The sequence below is a fragment of the Canis lupus genome, chromosome 14 (assembly GCF_011100685.1).
Source record: "Canis lupus familiaris isolate Mischka breed German Shepherd chromosome 14, alternate assembly UU_Cfam_GSD_1.0, whole genome shotgun sequence".
NCBI classification, from domain to species: Eukaryota; Metazoa; Chordata; class Mammalia; order Carnivora; family Canidae; genus Canis; species Canis lupus.
The window spans coordinates 56,177,947-56,201,108 of NC_049235.1; the positions used below are offsets into that span (position 1 = coordinate 56,177,947).

The following is a 23,162-nucleotide window of genomic DNA, read 5'->3' on the forward strand; positions in this document are numbered from 1 at the left end:
CCAACTACAGGACGTTCAAAATTGTAGATTTTAATGAAATACTTTCGTGACAATTTGATTTTGAATACCTGGGACAGTTGGAGAAAACTCCTTCCCTTTCAGAAAAGGGCCTGTATGAAACAAAAGATGGCCAAGAGGTGGAAGGAGATTTAAACTGAAGCCAGGAGTTCAGCTTTGCTTAAGTGACAAACATGTATTTAGCGTTCCTTGTTTTTGGAATTATATGGTATCTCCTTATTTCCTTTCTTTTTATTTCCTTATTGTATTTGAATTGTTTGGATTTATTTTATTCTTCCTGAAGTTCTCCCCCCCCCTTATTCTTTTATAACAGCAAATATCTGTGCCATTACCTAAGATTATTTATTCCCTTAATCATATATTCCGTGGCATCTACTTTCTTTTTTAAACCGTTCTTCCTGGAGCATTCTCCCCTCCAGCTCAGATATGGTCCAGTTGAGTTCTAGGCAAGTTTCACAGCTGTTTTTAGAATGACTTCTCTGAACATATTCCTTTGCTAAGAACATTATTTTTTTTTAAGATTTTATTTATTTATTCATGAGACACAGAGAGAGGCAGAGACACAGGCAGAGGGAGAAGCAGGCTCCCCACAGGGAGCACGATGTGGGACTCGATCCCAGGACCCTGGGATCACGGCCTGAGCCCAAGAGAGACACTCAACCACTGAGCCACCCAGGCGTCCCAAGAACATTATTTTATTAGCTAACATTTTTCTCATTCTTGGTTTCTTTTTATAATTAAAAAACTTTTTAATTCCAGTATAGTTAACATACTATGTTATCTTAGTTTCAGGTGTCCAAAATAGTGATTCAACAGTTTTTTACATTACTCGGAGCTCATTATGGTAACTGTACTCTTAATCTCCTTCACCTATTTTGTCCATCCACCAACCTACCTCCCCTGTGGTCACCATCAGTTTGTTCTCTATAGTTATTGTTTATTTTTTAAATTCCACATGAGTGAAACTGTATGGTATTTGTCTTTCTCTGACTTATTTCACTCAGCTCTTATACTCTAGATCCATCCATGTTGTTGCAAATGTCAAGATTTCGTTCTTTTTTATGGCTGAGTAATACTCCATTGTATGTATATGCCACATCTTTATTCACCTCTCAGTGGACACTTGGGTTGCTTCCATAATTTGTCTATTGCTGATAGTACTGCAATAACCATAGGGGTGCATCTGTCTTTTCAAATCAGTGTTTTCATGTGCTTTGGGTAAATACTCAGTGGTGGAATTATTGGATCATATGGTAATTCTATTTTTAATTTTTTGAGGAACCTCCATACTGTTTTTCATGGTGGCTGTACCATTTTATATCCCCACCAACAGTGCATGAAAGTTCCTTTTGCTCCACATCTTTTGTAACACTTGTTTCTTGTATTTTTGAATTTAGCCATTCTGACAGGTATGGTTTGCATTTCCCTGATGATTCGGATGTTGAGCATCATTTCATGTGTCTGTTGGCCATCTGGTTGTCTTATTTAGAGAAATGTCTGTTCATGTCTTCTGCCCATTTTTGGATCGGATTATTTGTTTTTTTGTGTGTGTGTATTGAGTTGCTTAAGTTCTTTATGTATTTTGGATATTAACCCTTTATCTGATATGTCATTTGCAAATATCATCTCCCATTCAGGAAGTTGTCTTTTAGTTTTGTTGATTGTTTCTTTTGCTGTACAGAAGCTTTTTCTTTTGATGTAGTCCCAGTAGTTTATTTTTGCTTTTTGTTTCCTTTGCCTGAAGAGGCATATCTGGTAAAGCATTGCTATGGCCAATGACAGAGAAATTACTGCCTGTGCTCTTTATTACGATTTCTATGGTTTTAGGTCTCATATTTAAGTCCTTAACCCATTTTAAAATTATGTTTATGCATGGTGTAAAAAAGTGGTTAATTTTCATTCTTTTGCACAAAGCTGTCCTGTTTTCCCAACACCATTTGTTGAAGAGACTGTCTGGATTCTAATTCTTAGAAGGAATTTTTAGTAATAATAGTAGCCACATGGCACAAAAGACAGGGACTGTGTAGTTGGAGCATGTTCCTACAAAATTGGACTTAGAATGATCTTGAAGTGTCTTCTTCAAAATAACATTTCTGGATAAATTACAAGCAATATTGGAAAGCAGTTGACATTTTTGTTTTTTTTCCTGCTCAAAACTTCTGATACTACTACAAAACTTTTAATCACTACTGTTAAGCCACTCTGTTTCCCTTATCATTTTATCCATTTCCCTAGTGGTAAAAGCATAAAGTCATGGCAGGCAGACAAAACTACAGAAACAGGGAGCAGATTAGTGGTCACCAGGGGACGGGTGTGGATGGGAAGAGTACAAATAAAGGGATAACATAGGAGAGCTCCTTTGGAACAGTTGTGTATTTCTTTTTATTTAAAATTTTTATTTTATTTTATTTTTTTTTGAGAGGGAGAGAGAGAGAGAGAGAGAGAGAGAGAGAACGAGTAGGGAGAGGAGCAGAGGGAGAGGGAGGAGAAAGAATCTCAGACAGACTCTGTGCTGAGCACAGACCTGATGCAGGGCTCCGTCCCAAGACCTTGAGATCGTGACCTGAGCCCAGACAGTCAGACGCTTAACCAACTGAGCCAGCTGGGTGTCCCAGAACAGTTGTGCATTTGGATGGTGATGGTGGTTAGATGAATCTAGCCGTGGGATAAAATTGCATAGAACTACACACACATGAAGGCACAGTGGGAACTGAACAAGGTCTGTAATTTCCTTAACAGTACTGTACCAAGGTCCGTTTCTTGGGTTTTGATATTATGCTGTAGTTATGTAAGATGTCACCATCAGGGGAAGCTGAGAGAAGCATTCACAGAACTGTGTACTATTTTCACATCTCTCTGCGAGCCTATAAGCATTTCAAAATAATAAATTTCAAATTTAAAATAGGCAACAACAACCACGTCAAAGCATTTTTTTTTTAATTTTTATTTATTTATGATAGTCACACACACAGAGAGAGAGAGAGAGGCAGAGACATAGGCAGAGGGAGAAGCAGGCTCCATGCACCGAGAGCCCGACGTGGGATTCGATCCTGGGTCTCCAGGATCGCGCCCTGGGCCAAAGGCAGGCGCTAAACCGCTGCGCCACCCAGGGATCCCCCCAAAGCATTTTTTAAAGAAATGAAAGAGGTACTGCTCATGAGCGAGCAGCCCATGATCAGGAGCTCCCCCTTAAAGATAGTGTATATAGTATTTCTTAAAAATGAGCCAGAACACGCAGTGCTTGCCTCGGATTTAGATGTTAGGCAGTTACGAGATTAAAACGTGGCTAAGGAGCGCACACTGCAAAAGAAACACTAGCTTTCGTGAGGGTATGTGAGTATAAGCAGTAGATTTCTGATCTGACTTCACTTCATGTATGTCCTGCCTTTGTGCTGTCTCTGGTTCCACAAGTGTATTTGCTCATGGACTTGCTTCAAATCATTTGTAGAACAGAATTCTTCTATACAGCATTATTGTTGTCTTTTAAAAAGTCACTTATTACATGTACATCACAGGAAGCTTTAGAAATACAGATCAACAGTAGAAAAAAACTGCCTTTAATCCCACCACTCCAAAATAAATACTGTTGATATTTTCTGTCTTTAATTTCAGTCTTATTATCTCTGTACATGTAAACGCTTTTCTTTTTTTTTCTTTTTTTAGTGCTTTTAAAAACTACATGAAATCCTAATTTTGTAAACTTGTTTTACTTATTGATGTATGTGTAGCAATGTGCCATTTTCCCAGATCATTAAATACTTTTCTCCCCACATGATTTATTGATTACATAGAATTGTATCTTGTGGATGAATAGCACCTTAACTAATCCTCGTGATTGGACATGTAGGCTGTTTCCAGTTTTCCACCATTAGAAACAAGGGTTATCATCAACATCCTTAAGGCTAAATCTTCAGACACAGTCATGATTATTTCTCTTAGGAAGAAATCTCAGAAGTGGAATTGCTGGAGTAGGCAAAATGTCAAAGCTTTTTATTTTTATTGTCAAAGATAAGCATCATTTAAAAAATATGTTGTAAACGAAAACCTTATTTGAACAACAAGACGCTTTACCCACAGGGAAACTCAGGATCAGTTTCTTTAGAGTGCTTCCTCACTTCTTAGAGACAACTGCCATTACCAAATAGATGAATTGTTTTGACAGAATTAAAAGAAAAACATTGAAACTATCTAAATAAACAAGTTATGCAAGAATTTTTTGCTATTTTTTATTTTTGTTAAATGATGAGAGCAAAATAATTTACTCGAACAAAAAGAAAACAAATGAAATCAACATGCCACTAGTGGGGAATGGGGTATTTACATTTCCCCCTTTTCCCATTTGATGTTGATTAAAGTATATTTTTGGTTATTTATTTTTTAAGCATTATGACTGTGCACGCATACCACCATCTTTACGTATGATGAAGGAGTAGGGGTAAAAAAATTTTATGGGAAAAACACTATATAGTGTGTTTGTAATGTTGCAGAATTCTGTTGCATTTTTCTAGTTGTGAGTGTCCTGTTTGTAGGCACGAGGGGACCTGGTTCTGGATTAAAGATCATATTTGATTGGGCATCTGTAGTATTTTGCTGAAACACCTCAGTTGTATGTTTTTCGGCATTTCCAACTGAGTCACTGTGTCACTTTGCTTATCTAGGTAATCATCAAAACACGGTCTCATCTTTCCCATTTGGAAGCCAAATCCTTAACCACAGGTTTTCTTTACTTTACCAAGTGAGGCTCCGTCTTGTGTGCTTCCAGCTCCAGACATTTACGTCCATTGTCTTCAGCCTCCATCTCCTTTCTTGGACTTTTCATTGGTCCCTACTTCATGGGAAGATGTGAGGTTGACGCAGAAGGAACATTAGATCACACCATGAGTAGAAATAAGGCTCGGATACTTTTTAAATAAAATGTCTGAACTTTTAAGTAGAATGGTATTATCTATAGTTTTTTATTAACCTTTCAATGACAATGAGTGGACCCTAATAAATGAGATATTGGATTCTTGGATTAATTTCCCACACTGGGACACAATTAAAGGTTTAGATGTTGGAAAGGCAACAAGACAAATCCATGAGTGTTTGACATTCTTTTGCTCTTCTTCTTAGTCATGAACACATCATTTTACACTATGCATATGGTGGTGAAATTTTGTTTGAATATAATTTATGAGATCAGGGTTACAAAGACTTTTTTCCCTTTCAGCTCTGTGTTGGTGTTTTCAATGATCATTATTATTTTTTTTATCAATGGCATTGAAATTTCCCCTCAAAGAGAAATTCCTCTTGCTGGGATTGGTGATAAATACTTATTACTGGATTAGGGATTGTTTGTCTTTTATGAACCTCTTTTCTTCCGTGGTGTCTGTTGGCTAGCTCTGGGACTTCCCTTTTCATTCTTACTGTAATGTAATTCTTTCTTTTTAGGTTTTTAAGTTCCAGTTAGTTAACATACAGTATAAGAATAGTTTCAGGTGTACAATGTGGTGATTTAACACTTCCCTACAGCACCCAGTGCTTTTCACGACAAGCGCACCACTTAATCCTCATCACCTATTTCACCCATCCTCCTACCACCTCCCCTCCGGTACCATCAGTTGGTTCCATAGTTTAGAGTCTGTTTCTTGGTTTGTGTGTGTGTCTCTCTTCCCTTTTCTCCTTGGTTTTGTTTCTTAAATTCCACCGTAATGTAATACTTTTGAAGTTGAAAATAGCCCTGTGAAGAAACTGGCAGAGCGTTCCAAGTGGTAAGAGTTTCTCGAACCTACAGTGGATTTTGCTGCGCTAGGAATGGCATATTTTTATCTGGTCCGAATTGATGGCATTTCTCTGTCCTCAGCATAAACTCGGTTCAGCATTTAGGAAATACTATTCCTGTAAAAAATAGAGTCGTAATTTAAATACAAATTTTTCCTCGAAAGGGACTACCCTCTTTGAGTTTATCTATTCTGTTGTATCCCGTACTTTTATTTCTCTTTAAACTCATTTTATGAACCTGTTACCTGCTCCCACCTCTCCACGTGAAATTTTCTGTACAAACTGAGAGGAATTGTTTCTCAGAGAAACAAATTAGGCTTCATATGAAAGGGGGTCTCCCATGGATTTGAATGAGCAAAAATTATACAGCTTTCTAAAGATTTCACATAAAAAAAAATAAAAAAAAATAAAGATTTCACATATATATCCTTATTAATAAAGATTTCCCACATATGTTATATATATATACACATAATAAATGTGTTACCTTTCAAACAAAAAACTGAATATGAGCCTCTTGAAATTTAGTGCAAAGGAAGTCTGTTTTAAATATTACCACTAAAAAATAATTTATTTACATATGTTTTTTAAAAAAAGATTCAGGTAATATTAATTCTTCATATCCGCCTGTTGAAAATTTTTTATAAGTGACATAGAATCCTATATGCCTTTTATGATATCAGGGGCATTCCTGTAATATTTAAATTCATACACTTATAGCTCTTCCCTGCTTAATTAAACTCAATATATGAAAATCCATATCTTAGAAGATGACTGCCCAAGAGTCAGGCTGGTGGATTTTACACATGAATTATTCACAAAAATATGAATTACCCTTAGTTTCACATACCACCCTGACACATAGAAACAGCTGTGTATTGTATGTATTAAAATATTCTCAATTTATCCTTTATTAGACTTACGTGATTAGAATGCCAGTGAATTAAAAGATCATTGCTCTTTATTTCTCCAAACTTATAAGAGTTTCTACTTTCTTTTTCTCTAACAGATATAAGCTTACCAAAGTCGGCAACAATATGCTATACAGCTGCCTTGCTCAAAGCAAGAGCTGTCTCTGACAAGTAAGTGAATAATGACTTGTGTGGTACTAAATGTCTGACCCGACTTAAGGAGATGTGTTGCCTCCGAGGGCTTTCTCTGGAAGTTTCTCTCAGTCTATGAGACCCCTGCTTATGAGCATGCATTTTTCTAAAACCTGCTGATCTTTTCTTTCACTACTAGAAGGAGGGAATATATATCCCCAGGTATTGTAAGGGTGTATGGGTCCCTAAAGAGGGAATTATGTGAAATTCCATACCTCTGAGGTGACTTTTTTTTTTTTTTTTTTTTTTTTTGCCAGACAGTAGATACCGAAAGGCCTGCTTGGGACTTACACAAATGCCTTCCTTTTATTCATTTTTCTTTTTTGCGTATTCCTCTTCCTTCAGCAGTCCAAGACTGGGTAGTAGTCCTAACAAACCTGTAAGATGGCACAGGGGATGATCATCTCCCATTCTTTGACTCCTCAGTTCCACACCAACCCCCCCAACCCAGGGTCCGTTTGCTTTGAGTTGTCATTTCAGTGGGACATTTGCCCATTTTATTCAGGCAGGTGACTATGGCATAGAGAATTTCCATGAGCAGCCGAGATGACTGGCAGGTGAAAGCGAACAGTTGGCTTCACTGTTTTTGAGTTCCTAAACGCTCACGTTGCCCGATACAATCCCTCTGAAGCGTTGAAAAGCAGTTAACAGGAAAAGAAAACAGCCTCTGCTATGTCAGACAGGTTTGCTGTTAAGTGTGTGTGCACTTCAAGACCGAAGTAATTTTCTTTCATTCTTTTTTATCCTGTAGATCGCCAGTACCTACTGCAACATCTTTTCTCCCTACACAGCGACTCCAGCTTGGGAGGGCAGGGCCAGGGTTGTCACAGCTTCCCCTGTGGTGTCTGCCTGCCAAGCACAGCTCTGGAGTTAGCCCTGGGTGTGAGGTGAGAAAGAGATTGCATGGTCTGGTTTTTTTCATTCACCTGGGCAGGTGTCTGGCCCGCAGTTTGGGCACGCACACCCCCTGCCGGCACAGCCCCAAGCAGGCTCGCCTGCGGTGGAAGCTGCATCGCAGCACTGACGTTGGGTTGGGAGCCTCCTGTAAAATTATCCCCAGTTCTGTTTTTAACCAAGTACGCTCTTCTGTAACCTAGTTTTCTCTTTTTCCTACACTGTCCGCCCTCGTCAGTCTCCCCCCCCCCCCCTGCCCTGACCGAAGCAGGTACCTCACAGAAAATTTAGATTAGCTATTTAGACAGAGAGACTTGACAGCTGAATTTAATTCCTGCCAAGATTAGATGCAAGCACGCTTTCTGCTTCTGCGGGGGTTTTTGTTGGCCTCGGTCTGAGGGGTCGCTCAGAGGTTCCACGTAGTGGAGGTGTGGAGAGCTCATGCCATTGGCTCGCTGTGGTTTTATGGGCCCTTGACGTGTAGACGCCTGTCCGGGTTGATGCCCGAGCAGTGGTCCCAACTGGATGGTGTTTGTCTTTCTGCTTTTCAGATTCTCTCCCGAGGCTGCATCTCGGCGGGGGCTGAGCACAGCAGAGATGAATGCAGTAGAGGCCATTCACAGAGCCGTGGAATTCAATCCTCACGTGCCAAAAGTGAGTCCGTGGGATCCCCACAGGAGCTCGTTACACTAGCTAGTGGAGAAAAGTGTTCAGTGACCACGGTGTCGTGTCTCGAATACACCCCGTGGGGAAAAAAAAATGAAGTGCAGCCAGTGAACGCTGAGGCCTCTAGCCCATGGTCATCAGCTTCAGGCTTAAGCAAAAGCCACCTTCAGAGGCCTCGGGCCGGTTTGGGGGCCTTATGTACCCTTATGTAGGGTAAATGGATAGACCTCGCTGCGGCAGGTCAGGCCAGGACGCCAGCAATTGGCAAAATAGGGAGATCCCAAGAGTGTTGTCGATGCATCTGATAGGAATTTCACACCAGTTATACTCTAACTTAGACCTGACTCGGGAAATGAACCTAGTTTTGAATATAATTGGAAAAAAAAAATACTGATTAACGTGACGTTCTGTGTCTATAAATAAATGATAGTTAATCAGTATTGGCAGGAAAGTAGTAAGGAGAACCTCACAGTATGAAGTAGTATTTTCTTTTGACTTGTGAGTGGCATATGTAGGTGTATGTAGTAGGAAGTGTTTGTCTTAATTGTTAACCACATGATTGACCAGTTTATAAAGACCTAGTATTTCCTATGTATTTTTTCCCTGAATTTGATTTTAAGGGAGTCCTATCATGATAGAGGATATTTCTATAATCTTTTATTTAGGAGATGGGTGTGTATTTATGATTTGCCTCTATTTGAGTACCTGCTATGCGATAGGCACATGGCTGAGGGCTATTTTCAGTTTCTCGATATTATAAAGCACATTTTGACCTGGGAAAACTATTCATACAGGGTACTACAGGCATAATTTTATTTCAGATTTCTGATGAAGACTTTCACTGTTGAAAAATGACAAAGGAAGGCTTCTTTGTTTTCTCGCAGTAATGTAGCAAAAGGGTGGTGTATGTGTGCATCTACGTGTGTATGTGGGGATTTGTAGAGTTACCTACTTTATTTTGTTGATCTTCAGAGTGACACAGGTAGATGACCTAACATCATTTCTGAGATCGGGAATGCTCAGGGCATGCTCATTTTCCCACAAAACAGAAAACCGAAGGATGGTACACAGTGCCACAATTGGCGGGGGATAGATTTATCCACTTTAGTTCCAGTGGATAATGACCAACATAGTGTTTATAGACTTAGGTATTGTATATAGGGCGGTATAAAATACATCTCTTTATTTATTATCTTTTCAGCTAAGTTAAAAATGTTCATTCAGATTTGAATGAAATTTAAAGCTAATCATGAAAACATTGTCCTGAATTCCAGTCAACTTAGGTCATCAATATTTATTGAATGCTGCATTCAATACAGAGTTATTCTAAGAGCACAAATAAGCTCTTCTAGAAGTAGCATTGAACAACGGAGGCCTAGACTCTGAGACAAAGACAGGTTCAAGTTCTGGCTCTGTCACTTATTGGCCATGGGTGCTTGGGGTTTAGCATTTCTGAACTCAAAGTTTTCCTTCATTTTTCTTTTTTTTTTAAATTTTTTAATTTAAATTCAATTTGCCAAGATATAACACCCAGTGCTCATCCTATCAAGTACCCTCCTCAGTGCCCATCACCCAGTTACCCCAACCCTCCACCTACCTCCCCTTCCGCAACCCTTTGTTTGTTTCCCAGAGTTAGGAGTCTCTTATGGTTTGCCTCCCTCTCTAATTTTTTCACCACTCAACGTCCCTCCTTTCCCTTATATTCCCTTTCTCTATTTCTTATATTCCACATATGAGTGAAACCATATGATGGTTGTCCTTCTCCAGTTGACTTACTTCACTCAGCCTAATACACTCCAGTTGCATCCACGTCAAAGCAAATGGTGGGTATTGATCCTTCCTGATGGCTGAGTAATATTCCATGGTGTATATAGACCACATCTTCTTTATCCAGCCATCTGTCGAAGGACATTGTGGCTCCTTCCACAGCTTGGCTACTGTGGACATTGCTGCTGTGAACATGTCCTCATTTTTCAAATGAAGATAAATATAAACCTTACCTTTTGTGATAAAGACCCAACTGAGATAATATAGTCAAAGTTCTTTGAAAAACTTGACATCCTATATTCATGAAGTATTAAAATTATTGATACTTGACTTGTTGGAGGCCCCTTCAGCCTGGAAACTTGAGTCCTAACTCTTCCAGTTATACCAGAGCTTTGTAATCTTACTGCACGAGATAGAAAACTGGTACTTGTTGGTTAGATATTTTATTTTTTTTATTTATTTTTATAAATTTATTTTTTATTGGTGTTGAATTTGCCAACATATAGAATAACACCCAGTGCTCATCCCATCAAGTGCCCCCCTCAGTGCCCGTCACCCAGTCACCCCCACCCCCGCCCTCCTCCCCTTCCACTACCCCTAGTTAGATATTTTAGTTGAAGCTGCCGTGTAATTCTGTGATAAGGATCTTACATGGTTGATTGAGCCTCTAGAAGAGCATTAAAAGCTGTAAGAAATAGTTTAAGGCCACCTTGGAAGAATTTGACTCAGCTAGCACTCTTACCTGTAAGATAGAATTCTTTTAAAAAGTGAAAGTATTTGAAATATTTGTTTTCACTCTTTTTAATTATTAACTGGAGAAAAGATAGGGTGCATAGGTAAACTGATTCCACTGAAACCACTTTGCTTTGATGGTGATTGTGCTGAGGGGAAACTTGTTTCCAGATCTTCTTCATCTGTTGACATTTCTATGAGGGAAAAGCCCTGAGTCGCTGTTCAGAATTCTGTTCAGAATTAACCACAAACCTCTGGTGCATGTGTACTATATGCAGGCTGTTACAAACACCTTTTATGCATGATTTCTTGGACTGCTTGCCAATACTTTAATAAACACACACACATACACACGGGTCCCTTTTCAAGGAGAAAGTAGCCTTAATTCTAATGAGACATCAGTGAAAGATCTAAACTCCTGGACTCCTGGTGTAGGAAGGGACCTTAGAGATCATCTAGGACACCTTCCCATTCCCAGCTTGAATCTCTCTCCATAATGATACTGTGATGATTATTTTTAATACTGGTTTTCATTACGTGTTTGCTGTGTGCCAAGTGGATTACACATACCTTCTCCTTGATCTTTCACAACAACACCGGTGAGGTGTATCAGACTGCCACCCCTGGTACACGATGAGGGAGCTGCAGGTTTGGGGAGATTAAGTGACCCGCTCCTGGTCGTACAGCTAGTAAGTGATGGAGCCTGAACTAGTTCGGGGTTCTCTAACCCTTCAACATCATCCTCCACTGCCCCCCACCATCCCACCAGGTTGCAGACCAGCCTAGACTTGAAGCCTTCAAACGATGGCAGGCGCGTGACTTCCCAAGGCGCTTGTGGACAGTAGATGTTCCTTCGAGGTATTTACCGTATCCTAAACACTTCCATGGCTTCCTTTTCTTTGTCACAGGAAGTTGTCAGTGGCCTACCACAGGAATTTTCAACCACTGCATGCCGTTTTACCCAATTATAGTCTTTCGGAAGGAGAAAAAAAAGTATCAAGTAGAGTAGCTAAGAACCATTTGGGTTGCTGAAGAGGAGGTGGGTAGGGGATGGGGTACCTGGGTGACAGGCATTAAGGAGGCATGTGACGTGATGAGCACCTGGTATTACACTCTATGTTGGCAAATTGAAAAAAAAATTAAAAACAAAAAAAGAATAGCTGACAACTGCCTTTCATGAATGTCCAGCTTCAGTCTATCTGATATTCTATTAAGCAGAAGTAATAGTTAATATTTCTTTTTTTTAATAAATTTATTTTTTATTGGTGTTCAATTTGCCAACATATAGAATAACACCCAATGCTCATCCCATCAAGTGCCCCCCCTCAGTGCCCGTCACCCATTCACCCCCACCCCCCACCCACCTCCCTTTCTACCTCCCCTAGTTCGTTTCCCAGAGTTAGGAGTCTTTATGTTCTGTCTCCCTTTTTGATCTTTCCCACTCATTTTTTTTCCTCCTTTCCCCTTTATTCCCTTTCACTATTATCTATATTCCCCAAATGAATGAGACCATATAATGTTTGTCCTTCTCCGATTGACTTATTTCACTCAACATAATACCCTCCAGTTCCATCCACGTCGAAGCAAATGGTGGGTATTTGTCGTTTCTAATGGCTGAGGAATATTAATATTTCAACATCCACTGGAAAATATCAGTTACTTACTCCAGGAGGGTTACTCTTAGGAACGCTCTTCACCTGCAAACATGCGGAGTAGGGAGTATTTCTCCTAAACACACCACAGGACCACAAAGTAAAGCAGAATGGTGAAAAGCTGTGGGGCTTGGTTCTGAAGGGAGCCTTTTAAGCAGTCAGGCATGTCTAAAATACACGGGTTTCTGAAGCTTAGATTACAGCAGGTTATAAGGAGGAAGCAGCCCGTAGGCTCATTATTACAAACTGAATTGTGTTACTCCCCTCCTGAGGAGCTGCAGCTGTGTCCCTAACCCTACAAAGGAAGATCTAAACTCCTTCAGTGGTTCTTTAGGACCCTTTATGATCTGACCCCAACTTGTTTTTCACTTTTTTTCAGCTACTTCTAACAGTCTGTTCGTTGTTCCAGAAACATTCTCCTCCTCTTCTTCCCTCTTTGCTTCCTCTGAGGATATCCTACTCCTCCTTCACCCCCACCATTAAAAGTCACCACCAGGAAACCTGTTCCTTCCCCACCCCAAAATCGGCCTCTCCCCTCTGTGGTCTCTCTCTACAGTGCATTGATTATGGAATTACCATTTATCCCTTTTTGAGGATGACTAGTAGTTTTAGGATCTTAATGATGCTGGGGATTTTTAAGAACTGGGTACACAGTTCAAAACGATGAAAGCTCTAAACCTTTGGAGGATGTTTTCTATTAATGGGATTAAAATAAGAGCTTTGAATTTAAAGGGAATATTTTTCATCTTTTTTTTTTTTTCAAATTTTTTTTAATTTGTGATAGTCATACAGAGAGAGAGAGAGAGAGAGAGAGAGGCAGAGACACAGACACAGGCAGAGGGAGAAGCAGGCTCCATGCACCGGGAGCCCGACGTGGGATTCGATCCCGGGTCTCCAGGATCACGCCCTGGGCCAAAGGCAGGCGCTAAATGGCTGCGCCACCCAGGGATCCCTATTTTTCATCTTTTAAAGAAAATTTCAGGCAGCCCGGGTGGCTCAGCGCCACGTTCAGCGCAGGGTGTGATCCTGGAGACCCGGGATCGAGTCCCACGTCCCCACGTCAGGCTCCCTGCATGGAACCTGCTTCTCCCTCTGCCTGGGTCTCTGCCCCTCTTGCTCTCTGCATGTCTCTCATAAGTAAATTTTTTAAAAATCTTAAAAAAAAAAAAAAAAAAAGAAAATTTCACTCATGATGCTGGACAAATGAAGGGCCACATGCTCATCTCGGTTCTATACCTTCATCTATATGTAGTTATAGTTCACTGGATTTTTAGTTTTAGCTTTTTCTTCTACTTTCCCTGCAAGTCTGCTTCCCCCCCCCCACCCACGCTCCATTTTGCTTCCTTTGTGGCACAGGAGTTGTTTTTATTTTGATGTGGTCCCACTTTTATTTTGCTTTTGGTGTCCTACCAAGAAATCATTAGCAATGTCGAGATTTACGTGGGAGGATGGTGCTTTTCTGATTCATTGCACAGATTTGAGTTTTCACTAATGCTACATAGTGTGCTGTATCTACACAGCAAGTCTGTCCCTGTGAAGAGACCCCTTTTGGGTATAGAGGATGTTTCATTAACTCCTTCAGGGTGCTAAAGATAAATTTCATTTTCTGATGTCTTTTCAAAACAAGACTAACTTACTGGTTTGTTACAAGCAGCGTTAGATTTTTTCCCCCTCTGTAGCGGTGGTCTAAAAATAAATTTCTTGGGACGCCTGGGTGGCTCAGCGGTTAAGCATCTGCCTTGGGCTCAGGGTGTGATCCTGGGGTCCCGGGATCAAGTCCCCGATAGGGTTCCCCGCAGGGAGCCTGCTTCTCCCTCTGCCTGTGTTTCTGCCTCTCTTTCTCTGTGTCTCTCATGAATAAATAAATAAAATCTTTAAAATAAAATAAATTTCTGTATTAGGAAAAAGTATAAAGAAATTTTTCATAGTCCTATCATCTAATCCTATTTAAGACTATTTCTTTGTAGCCTTACTTTCCCATGTATTTTTAATACTTAGGAATCACAGTCACGTGGCATATGCATATTTTTAAAAATTAACAGGGTACTCTAAACTTGAAATTTATGGTTGGGTGTTGTAGGTATATTTATTCTTTTTGGAGTAGGATCATCGGGTTTTCATGGTTCTTTCCCCTTAAAAAGGTTATCTTCTCACTTAACATTAAAGTCCAAGCCTTTTAGCCATGTGCCTTCAAACACTCTAAAATATTCCTAGTAACAGCTTTCTAGATGATTTACTTCCTTATTTTCTGTCATAAAAAATACACACCATGAAATCTACCTTCTTAACAAATTTTTAAGTATTAGTATTGTTAACTCTATGCACGTTGTTGTTGGAACTTTTTTATCTTGCATGCCTGAAACCCCGTACCCACTGAACCAGGACCTCTCCATTTCCCACTCCCCTCAGCCCTGGGTAACCACCATTCTACCTTCTACTTCTGGGAGTTTGAATGCTTTAGATACGTCCCATTGGTGGAATCATGCAGTGTTTGTCCTGTGACTGGCTTATCTCAGCGTAATGTCCTCTAGAGTCATCCATGTCACAACCCAGGACAGGATTCCCTTATTTTTAAGGCTGAATAGTATTCCATTGTGTACCTATATGATATTTTCATTATCATTCATCCATCGATGGAAATTTAGGTTGTTAAAAAAAAAAAAAAGAAATTTAGGTTGTTTCCACTTCTTGGTATTGTGAATAATGCTGCAATGAGCATCGAAGTGCAAATATCTCTTCAAGATCCCGTTTTCAGTTCTTTTGGATGAATACCCACAGTGGCATTGCCGGATCATGGGGCGGTACTATTTTAATTTTTTGAGGGACCTCCATGTTGTTTTCCACAGCAGCTACACCAGTTTGCATTCCCACCAGCAGTGCACAGGGGTTCTAATTCCTTCACTCTCTCACTAACACTTGTTAGCATCTTTTTTTTTTTTTTTTTTTTTTGACAATGGCCTCACACATCCTAACTTGTATGAGGTGATAGATCATTGTGGCTTTGATTCAGATTTCCTGATAATTAGTGATGTTGAGCATCTTTGTTTTTTAAGAAAGGGAGTGAGCTGGGGAGGAGCAGAGGAAGGGAGGGAGAACCTTGGAGGGGAGCTCCATCTCACAACCCTGGGGTCATGACGTGAGCCAAAATCAGGAATTGGTCGCTTAACTGACTGAGCCCAGGTGCCCGTGAGCAACTTCTCACTTACCTGTTGGGCATCTGTACGTCTTCTTTGGAGAAATGTCTGTTCAGGTCTTTTGCCTATGTATTCAGGTTGTTTTTTTGTTTGTTTACTATTAGAATTTAGGAGTTTCCTGTATATTTTGGATGTTAACCCCTTATCAAATGTATACTTTGCAAATATTTACTCCCATTCTATAGGTTATTTTTCACTCTGTTTCCTATGCTGCACAGAGGCTCTTTATTTTGATATAGTCTCACTTACCTACTTTTACTTCTGTTACCTGTGCTTTTGGTGTCCTATCCAAGAAATTGTTGCCAAGACCAATGTTACAAAGCTTCTCCCTGTGTTTATTTCAGGGGTTTTATAGTTTCAGGTCTTACATTTAAATCTTTAATGCATTTTGAGTTGCTTTTTGTGTTTCATTTAAGATAAAGGTCCAGTTTCATTCTTGTGCATGTGGAATCCAGTTTTCCTTGCATTATTTGTTGAAGAGAGTGATTTAATTCTTGAGTCCTCTATTGTAGACACCGGGTGGTCAGCTCTAATAGCAAACCTTTTGAACATAAAGATACTGTGGTCTTTATGTTATCTCCTTAGGATAGATATACAGAATGAGAATTACTGAGTAACCTATAGAAGCACTTCAGGGCTCTTACTGTTTATTGCCAAGTTGGCTTGCCAAAAAAAATTGTAGTAGTTTATACCCCCATCTGCAGGTAACTCCTTCTTTACCATTTTGTCACACCCTCACCAGCATTCAGCAGTCTGTTTAAAACAGAAAAAAAGAAAACCAAAAAGGAAAACAAAAAACGTGTATGATTTTTATTAGGTTCAAATGGAATTCTCTTCTTTAGTATGCAGTTCTTTGCCACTAATAATAAAGTGGAGCATCGGTAGCCGTGTGTGTTTATTCTTTTCTGAATTGTCAGGCCTATCACCTGGACTTCCTATTCGTACCAGGAAAGCATATTAACATAACGATAGAGCAAGGGGTAGCGACACAAGGTAGGTCTGCACCTGCACAGTGTCACTGAAAGGGTCCAGAAGTATTGGCAACAAGGATTCTCTCTACTTCCAGTCCACGGGCTAAAGGGAACTGTGGGAAGGGGGAGTTGATTAGCTCCCTCTTTGCTTTTTGATAAAATGGGGATAAAAATAGAGGCTTCATAGGTCTGATGAAAAGTGAATGGAATTACGCTGTGTAACTCATCTAGTGCATAGTAGGCACTGGATGTACGTTGGGCCTTCATCATCTTTTCCCTGGGACTTTCAGCTCTATTTTTGCACTTGCAGGCTGGGCAGCAATAGATGCTGCCTAGAAAAATGCATAAACAAGTACTTTTTGGAACATCTTAGTGAGAAGAAGGACAGCTAGAGGGTGTAACAGTGGCACTGCCGTGCCCCTGACCTTGAGTGCCCACAGGGTCCCTTTAGGTCTACAGATTCGAGGGGAGGCTCTAGCATGTCCTGGCTACAGCTGTTGCCTTCTGGAATTCCCAGTTTGTAACTGTTGGTAGGTCCTTTGCTTGTGGCTGATTAAGAGTTACCCATTTCCACCTCTGTTCCTATCTTTTTTTCTTGTTTTCTGGAATAGCCATCCCTGCTCTTTGCCACCAAAACAACAATAATGACAAGTAACTGATAATGATTTTTTTTTAAAGCAGCGATAAGCATTTTTTCCTTCCCAATACAATCTTAAAGGAAGGCTTAATGAACAAAGCAAGTAAACGTAGAACTGCTATGATTGAAACCAGGATGAGAAAGCAGGTAACCCAGCAACCTCAAGGAACCTGTGCATACAGTTTAGAAAAGAACAGGTGCCTCGGACCCATCACTACCACCACAGGAAAGTCCCAAGCATTTGAGGTCCCACCCATAGACCTGGAGGCCGCACACCTGTTCTGATGAGTAGCAGGGGCTGAGGGAGCCCCAGGGGGCTTGAGATGCCTGGGTGCTGTGAGTGGAGACATTGAGGGGGAAGAAAATCAAGAAAAATCACCAGCACCAGTGAGGGGAAAGTTTTCATCTTCATCTTGCCTAAAATACCAGCCCTAGTAAGCCAGGGGCTCTTCCTGCTGGTGCCCCAGTGGGAGCAGCGGGCAGTCCCTGAGCTTGTTAGGGAAGGGGTTTGCTGTGTTCCTGGAGCTCCTTTAACTGGTCCGACAGCCCGGGCCTGACACAGTATTGACGTGAAGATCCAGCCTAATAGATGCATAGTTTTAAATCTTAAGTCTTGGAGTGTGGAAAGTCATAAGAAAATAACGAGGAAAGATAAAAAATGTTATGACAGAAATGTGTTACCAATGAAAATTTGCATTTAAAAAAAAAACTCATCTAATGTTAATCTAGAAACTCTTATTTCATGGGGATTTTGAGAAGTTTGTGGGGGAAAATATCCTGGTAATTGTATATGCTAATGGAGTATCCACAGGACCTTGTTAGAGTGATGGAAATTCTATTTCATGCAAACACGAATGCAATCCTCCCTTTATGTCTTGGTAGAGCTGATTGACAGAGTATAAAATTGCTTTTTAATCCAATTTAGGAAACAAAAAGTGTAGTGGGTTTTAGCATTTAAAAGTGCTTGAAGCATGGAAGCAGAGACTCAGAATACGCTGGCAGATTGTCGGTGATATTGTATATCAATGGTACATTTCAGAAATATTATTTCAATATAAGTTTCTTTGAATTGAGACCTATTTTGTTCCAAAGCTTTTTTGGATGAGGGTAAGGGGAATGTAGTGTGGAAATACGACCCGGAGAAGAGTGAGCAGGAACCAGTTTTTAGCTCCGTTTCTCCGGAATGGACAGCTTCTAAAAGGTCTCTTTCTTTAACAAGAAGCACTATGGCTGTTCCACCCAGGCCACGGCCACCAGGGCCGCCCCTCCCTCGGTCTCCGTCACCAGGTCCGGTGGCCTCTTGTCGGACCCCATCCTGTTTCATCCTCCTCGGCCTTCTGTCCCACTGACCGCTTTTTCGACCTTGAGGCCGTCTTGGCTCCTGTTGCCTGCACTCTGGGTCGTTCCTGCATTTCTGGGCGCCCCCCCCATAGTCCCCCCCTCCCCCGCCCATCCCTCTGGTTCTCTGGGAGCATCGCGCACTCCCCACCTTTTCCCAGGCTGTCCTGGGAGATCCGTGCTCCTGCTGCTTCTGCTCCCGCCTCTCCCTGCACCCCCACCCCCCTGTGCCCAGCTTCTCCCCCAGGCTGCTGCCCTGCACCCCGCTGCCCTCAGGCCATCATACCAAGCAGGTCAGCTGCCCTCTGGTGTCTCAGCTGACTATCTCATGTTGTTCTGGTTTGCTAAGCCAGAAATTTCCCAGCCCCCTTGAATGCCTTTTCTTGCCTTCAGATTCAGCCAGGCACCAAGTCCCAGGGAAGCCAGCCCTGGTTTTGTCACCCCCTCACTCCGACCATGACAGAAGCTTTTTAAGACTTTGCTAATTGCGGCCACTTCCCTGTCCAGTGGTTCTACACACGACTCCTCTATTTCTTTCAAAACCACCAATGGCCCCACCTCACATCCCAACTGCCTGCTACAGCAGATGTCAAGCCGTCTTCCTAGGAGCCATAAGGACTCCTCGGACCTCTCTTGGGCCCCTTCCCAGGGTCCCCCCCTCCCAGCTTTACATCAATTTCATGTATTCTGAGTTGCTCTTTTTCTTTCTAACAAATTCTGTTTCTCAAAGTTTGAAAACTGTAGACTAACTCAGAGTGGAGGTCACACTCTGGAGCATGTGATGGAAGACCCTTTGCAGTCTACTTTTCCTGCTTCCTCGGAGAGTAGCGTAAAGCCTGAATTCCTTTGCAGCATCTGTTACGTACCATTTGTGTGACCCTGGTCAAGCTACTTAATTTCCCAAAGCCTTCAATTTTCCATCTGTAAAATAAGAATCCTGTTCCCTCATAGAGATGTAAGGAGTACCTGAGATAATACTTGACACCTGTTGGTGCTTGGTCAGTGTTGGCAATGCCTATCATGTTAGTACTTAAGCACCTCGTTATGCCCTTTGATGCTTTGCCGCCTCTGCCCAGCCTTGCAGTGGCTTTTGCCTCCCCTCATCTTTGTAGGCGAATTAATTTATTTCCTAAGACTGGCTCCCACTTCCCTCTTTCTGTGAAACCTTCTGAGAGAGAGCACCCCTCATTTGCTTCCTTAGTACTAAGTCAAGTTGACCCTTGAACAATGCAGGGGTTAAGGATGCCAACCTCCCCACACAGTTGAAGATCATCTATAACTTTTGACTCCCTAAAAACTTTACTAATAGCCTACTACTGTTAACTAGAAGACTTACCGATGACATAAAGTCGATTAATGCATATTTTGTATGTTATATGTGTTACACACTATATTCTTACCATGAAGTAAGGAGGGGGAAGAATGTTAAAATCATAAGGGAAGATACGTTTATAGTACTGTACTGCATTTGTTGAAAAACAATCTGGGGGGGGGGGCTTGGGTGGTTGGTCATTTAAGCGTCCGACTCTTGGTTTCAGCTCAGGTCCTAATCTCAGGGTTCTGAGATCGAGCCCTGTGTCAGGCTCTGTGCTCAACGCAGAGTCTGCTTGATATCCATTCTCCCTCTCCATCTGTCCTTCCTTGCTGAGTTCTCGCTCTCTCTCTCTCTCTCTCAAATAAATGAATAAATCTTTTCAAAAATCTGCACGTTAGTGGGCCCACACAATTCATACCCCTATTGTTCAAGGGTCAGCTGTATATACCTCTTACTGAGGCAGTCATCATGTTGAACTTTATTGTCTGTACACACACTACTACTACTACTACTACTACTACTACTACTACTACAAAGACTAGGGATCATTGAGATAGGGGCCCGACCAATCCATGTCCATGCCCTTGAGATGTCCTTAAGGTATACCGTGGGGGCTGCCATAGGTGGTCATTAGAGTACACTCTGAGCCCTACCAAATCTTTTCCTGGGATGCCCTGTGGACATTCCTATGTTTTTTGAAGGAAGCAGAGTAACTGAGGAATAGCTCAGTGGACCAGCAAGCAGCGGTTACCTTGTGAGGAGGCCCCGAGTAGTACTGCAGATCTCCAGGCGTAATTTGGCCGTTCAGCTTTGCGTTGTGCTCGTTTCCAGATTGGTTAGTGACCCCCCAGTAGCGGTTCTTTCCAGCTGACCTGTCACTACTGTAAAATTGCTCAAGTATTTTACCTAAAAACAGATTCAGCTATCTGTGGGACGTACACACACAACACAAATTATCTCCGCAGTACTATAAACATTCCCTTTTTTGGTTAGTAAAAATAATGGCTATTTAGTGAACACGTATGCGCCAGGTGCTCTATGAGTGCTTTACGTTTGTCATCCTACATAGTCTTCAACAGTTAAAGTTGGCGAGACGTGTATATTTTTTATTCCAACAGATGAACGGGCTGAGGTTGAAAGAAATGAACTTGTCCAAGGTCTCAGAGTGGAACAGTAGGGCTGGGCTTCAAACAGTGGGTCCAAATGACAGAGGGTCATGAGGGGAGGGGCAGGTCAGCAGTGCCCTTCATTCCCCATCACAGCAGGCCTCAGCAGAACCATGGTCACTTGTGGTATTTTTGTCCTATTCCAATGTATGTCTTACTGAGTCCAGAGAATAGGCAACATGGAGACTCAAAATATATAGCTTATCTTCCAAAATAGGACTGATTTTATCCCCTGAATTCCTTACCGATAGATATTTTTAAAGCATCCATTCTGGGCTTCCAGCCTCTTTCAGATACCCAGTTGTAGCAAAGCACTGTAAACACATAAAAGTTGCTGTCTCTGTTTTGTTTTTTGTTTTTTGTTTTCATTTGGGTAGTCGGTTTTTTGTTTTTGGTGCAAGTCTAGAAAATAGTTTTGTCTTATATATACACATACATGTGTGCATATATACATTTATTGAGAGAAATAAAAATGACTTATTACAGGAAACTTAGGAAAAAAGCACAAAAGAAATTAATCTCCTATAAAATCAAATATTTAACCACCATTAACATTTGATCCGGGACTTTCCAAAGTTTCAATGTCTACATATCTGTTTTTAATGACCCAAGTCATAATCTGTATGGTACACTTACTTTCTCTTCATTTGGTAATATATCATGAACTTTTTTGTCATGCTAATATTTCGCTACCTGATTTTTGGGGAACACCCTGATAGCCATCATCTAAATGTGCTAAAATTTACCTAAATTTAAGTAAATTTAGGTACATGTGCTAAACTAACCTGTACTTACTCATTTGTTCCCATTTTTTTCTAATGATTTTCATATGACATCTGTTGTTGATACCGAAAATCCCCCCAAAAGAGTATGAATTAATTCCTGGACATGAATATCTATGTGAAGGCTAACTTTGGGATCATTTTCACTCAAATTATTATAGAATTTTAACCCCCCCCCCCTCCAGGAAGAGAAATGAGCGGTCCCCTGGGGTGGCCTCTGACAGGCCAGCTCTCTCCTGATGGACGGTCAGCCTCTGCTTACATACGTCCAGAAGAAGGCACTACTCGGCTCCTCTTTCTCTGTTCTGACGTGTGTTCCTATGGACATAAGGAACCAGATTCTGACAAATAGATTTTGAAAGTTGCTTCCGAAACCTTGAGACGCCTATATACTTCAAGATCAGTGTGATTTGAGAATCTGGAAGGAAGTGAGAGGCAGGGTAGCAGGCAAGATAGCACAGAATGCTGGCTTAGCTAATAGAAGCCAAGTAATTATTACAGACAGGCAGAGAGTGTTCCCTGATTTGCGAGCTACAGTTATTCTAATTGATTTCTGCATACTTGTGGATAGGGATCTGCCCTCTTCCATTTATTTTTCTCTTGACAAGTAAGATGTGAAATGTTGTTCCATGCCTTTCTAATTTAAACGTTGCACATGTTGAGAACTGATCTTGCCAGCCATTTTTAAGCCTGGCCAAAAACATAACACATTGTTGTTATTAGCCTTCATCATCTGGTTAGAGCCAACATTTTGTTTGGAACTATACCGGCTTATAAATCTCCTTTATAGGCATAACCTATTTCTGCCATCAAGCAGACTCAGTGAGGAGGCAACCAAGTGTCCTTGGTGAGTTGCTTTGGTTGGCCTCCTGAGGCTGACTAGAGCAAGGATGCTCATTTTGAGAGCCTTCTTAGGAAGCGAGATTCATGCTCTTGAGGATCTTACGATTCAGCGGAGGGGAAAGACGCAGATAACAGCTAATATAAGGCAACGTGTGAAAAGTACATGTACACAAAGAGCTGAGAGGCAGCTTAGAGGAAAAACAGAGCATTACCTCATGGCCTGATTTTAGGGCTGTGGACGATGGTGTCCTTGAAGCCATATGCAGCACATTCAGTTTGCAAGCTGAGTAAACCATCTGTCTCACGCACGTGTGTACTATTTTC

At 41.1% G+C, this 23,162-nt stretch overlaps 1 protein-coding gene across 10 annotated transcripts in view; it reads left to right on the forward strand.

Annotated features, from left to right (window-relative positions):
• ST7 (suppression of tumorigenicity 7) overlaps nucleotides 1-23,162 on the forward strand; it is a 241,802-nt gene that overhangs the window by 195,536 nt on the left and 23,104 nt on the right. For 7 of the 10 annotated variants that reach the window (XM_038557460.1, XM_038557462.1, XM_038557458.1 and 4 more), the window contains 2 exons: nucleotides 6,788-6,860; nucleotides 8,327-8,429. The exons of 1 other annotated variant lie outside the window; for it this stretch is intronic. In XM_038557460.1, coding sequence (XP_038413388.1) covers nucleotides 6,788-6,860; nucleotides 8,327-8,429 — 176 coding nt within the window. Of the gene's footprint in view, nucleotides 1-6,787; nucleotides 6,861-7,632; nucleotides 7,769-8,326; nucleotides 8,430-23,162 lie in introns of all 10 variants that reach the window. 2 more of the 10 variants (XR_005369793.1, XM_038557459.1) reach the window with 1 other exon arrangement.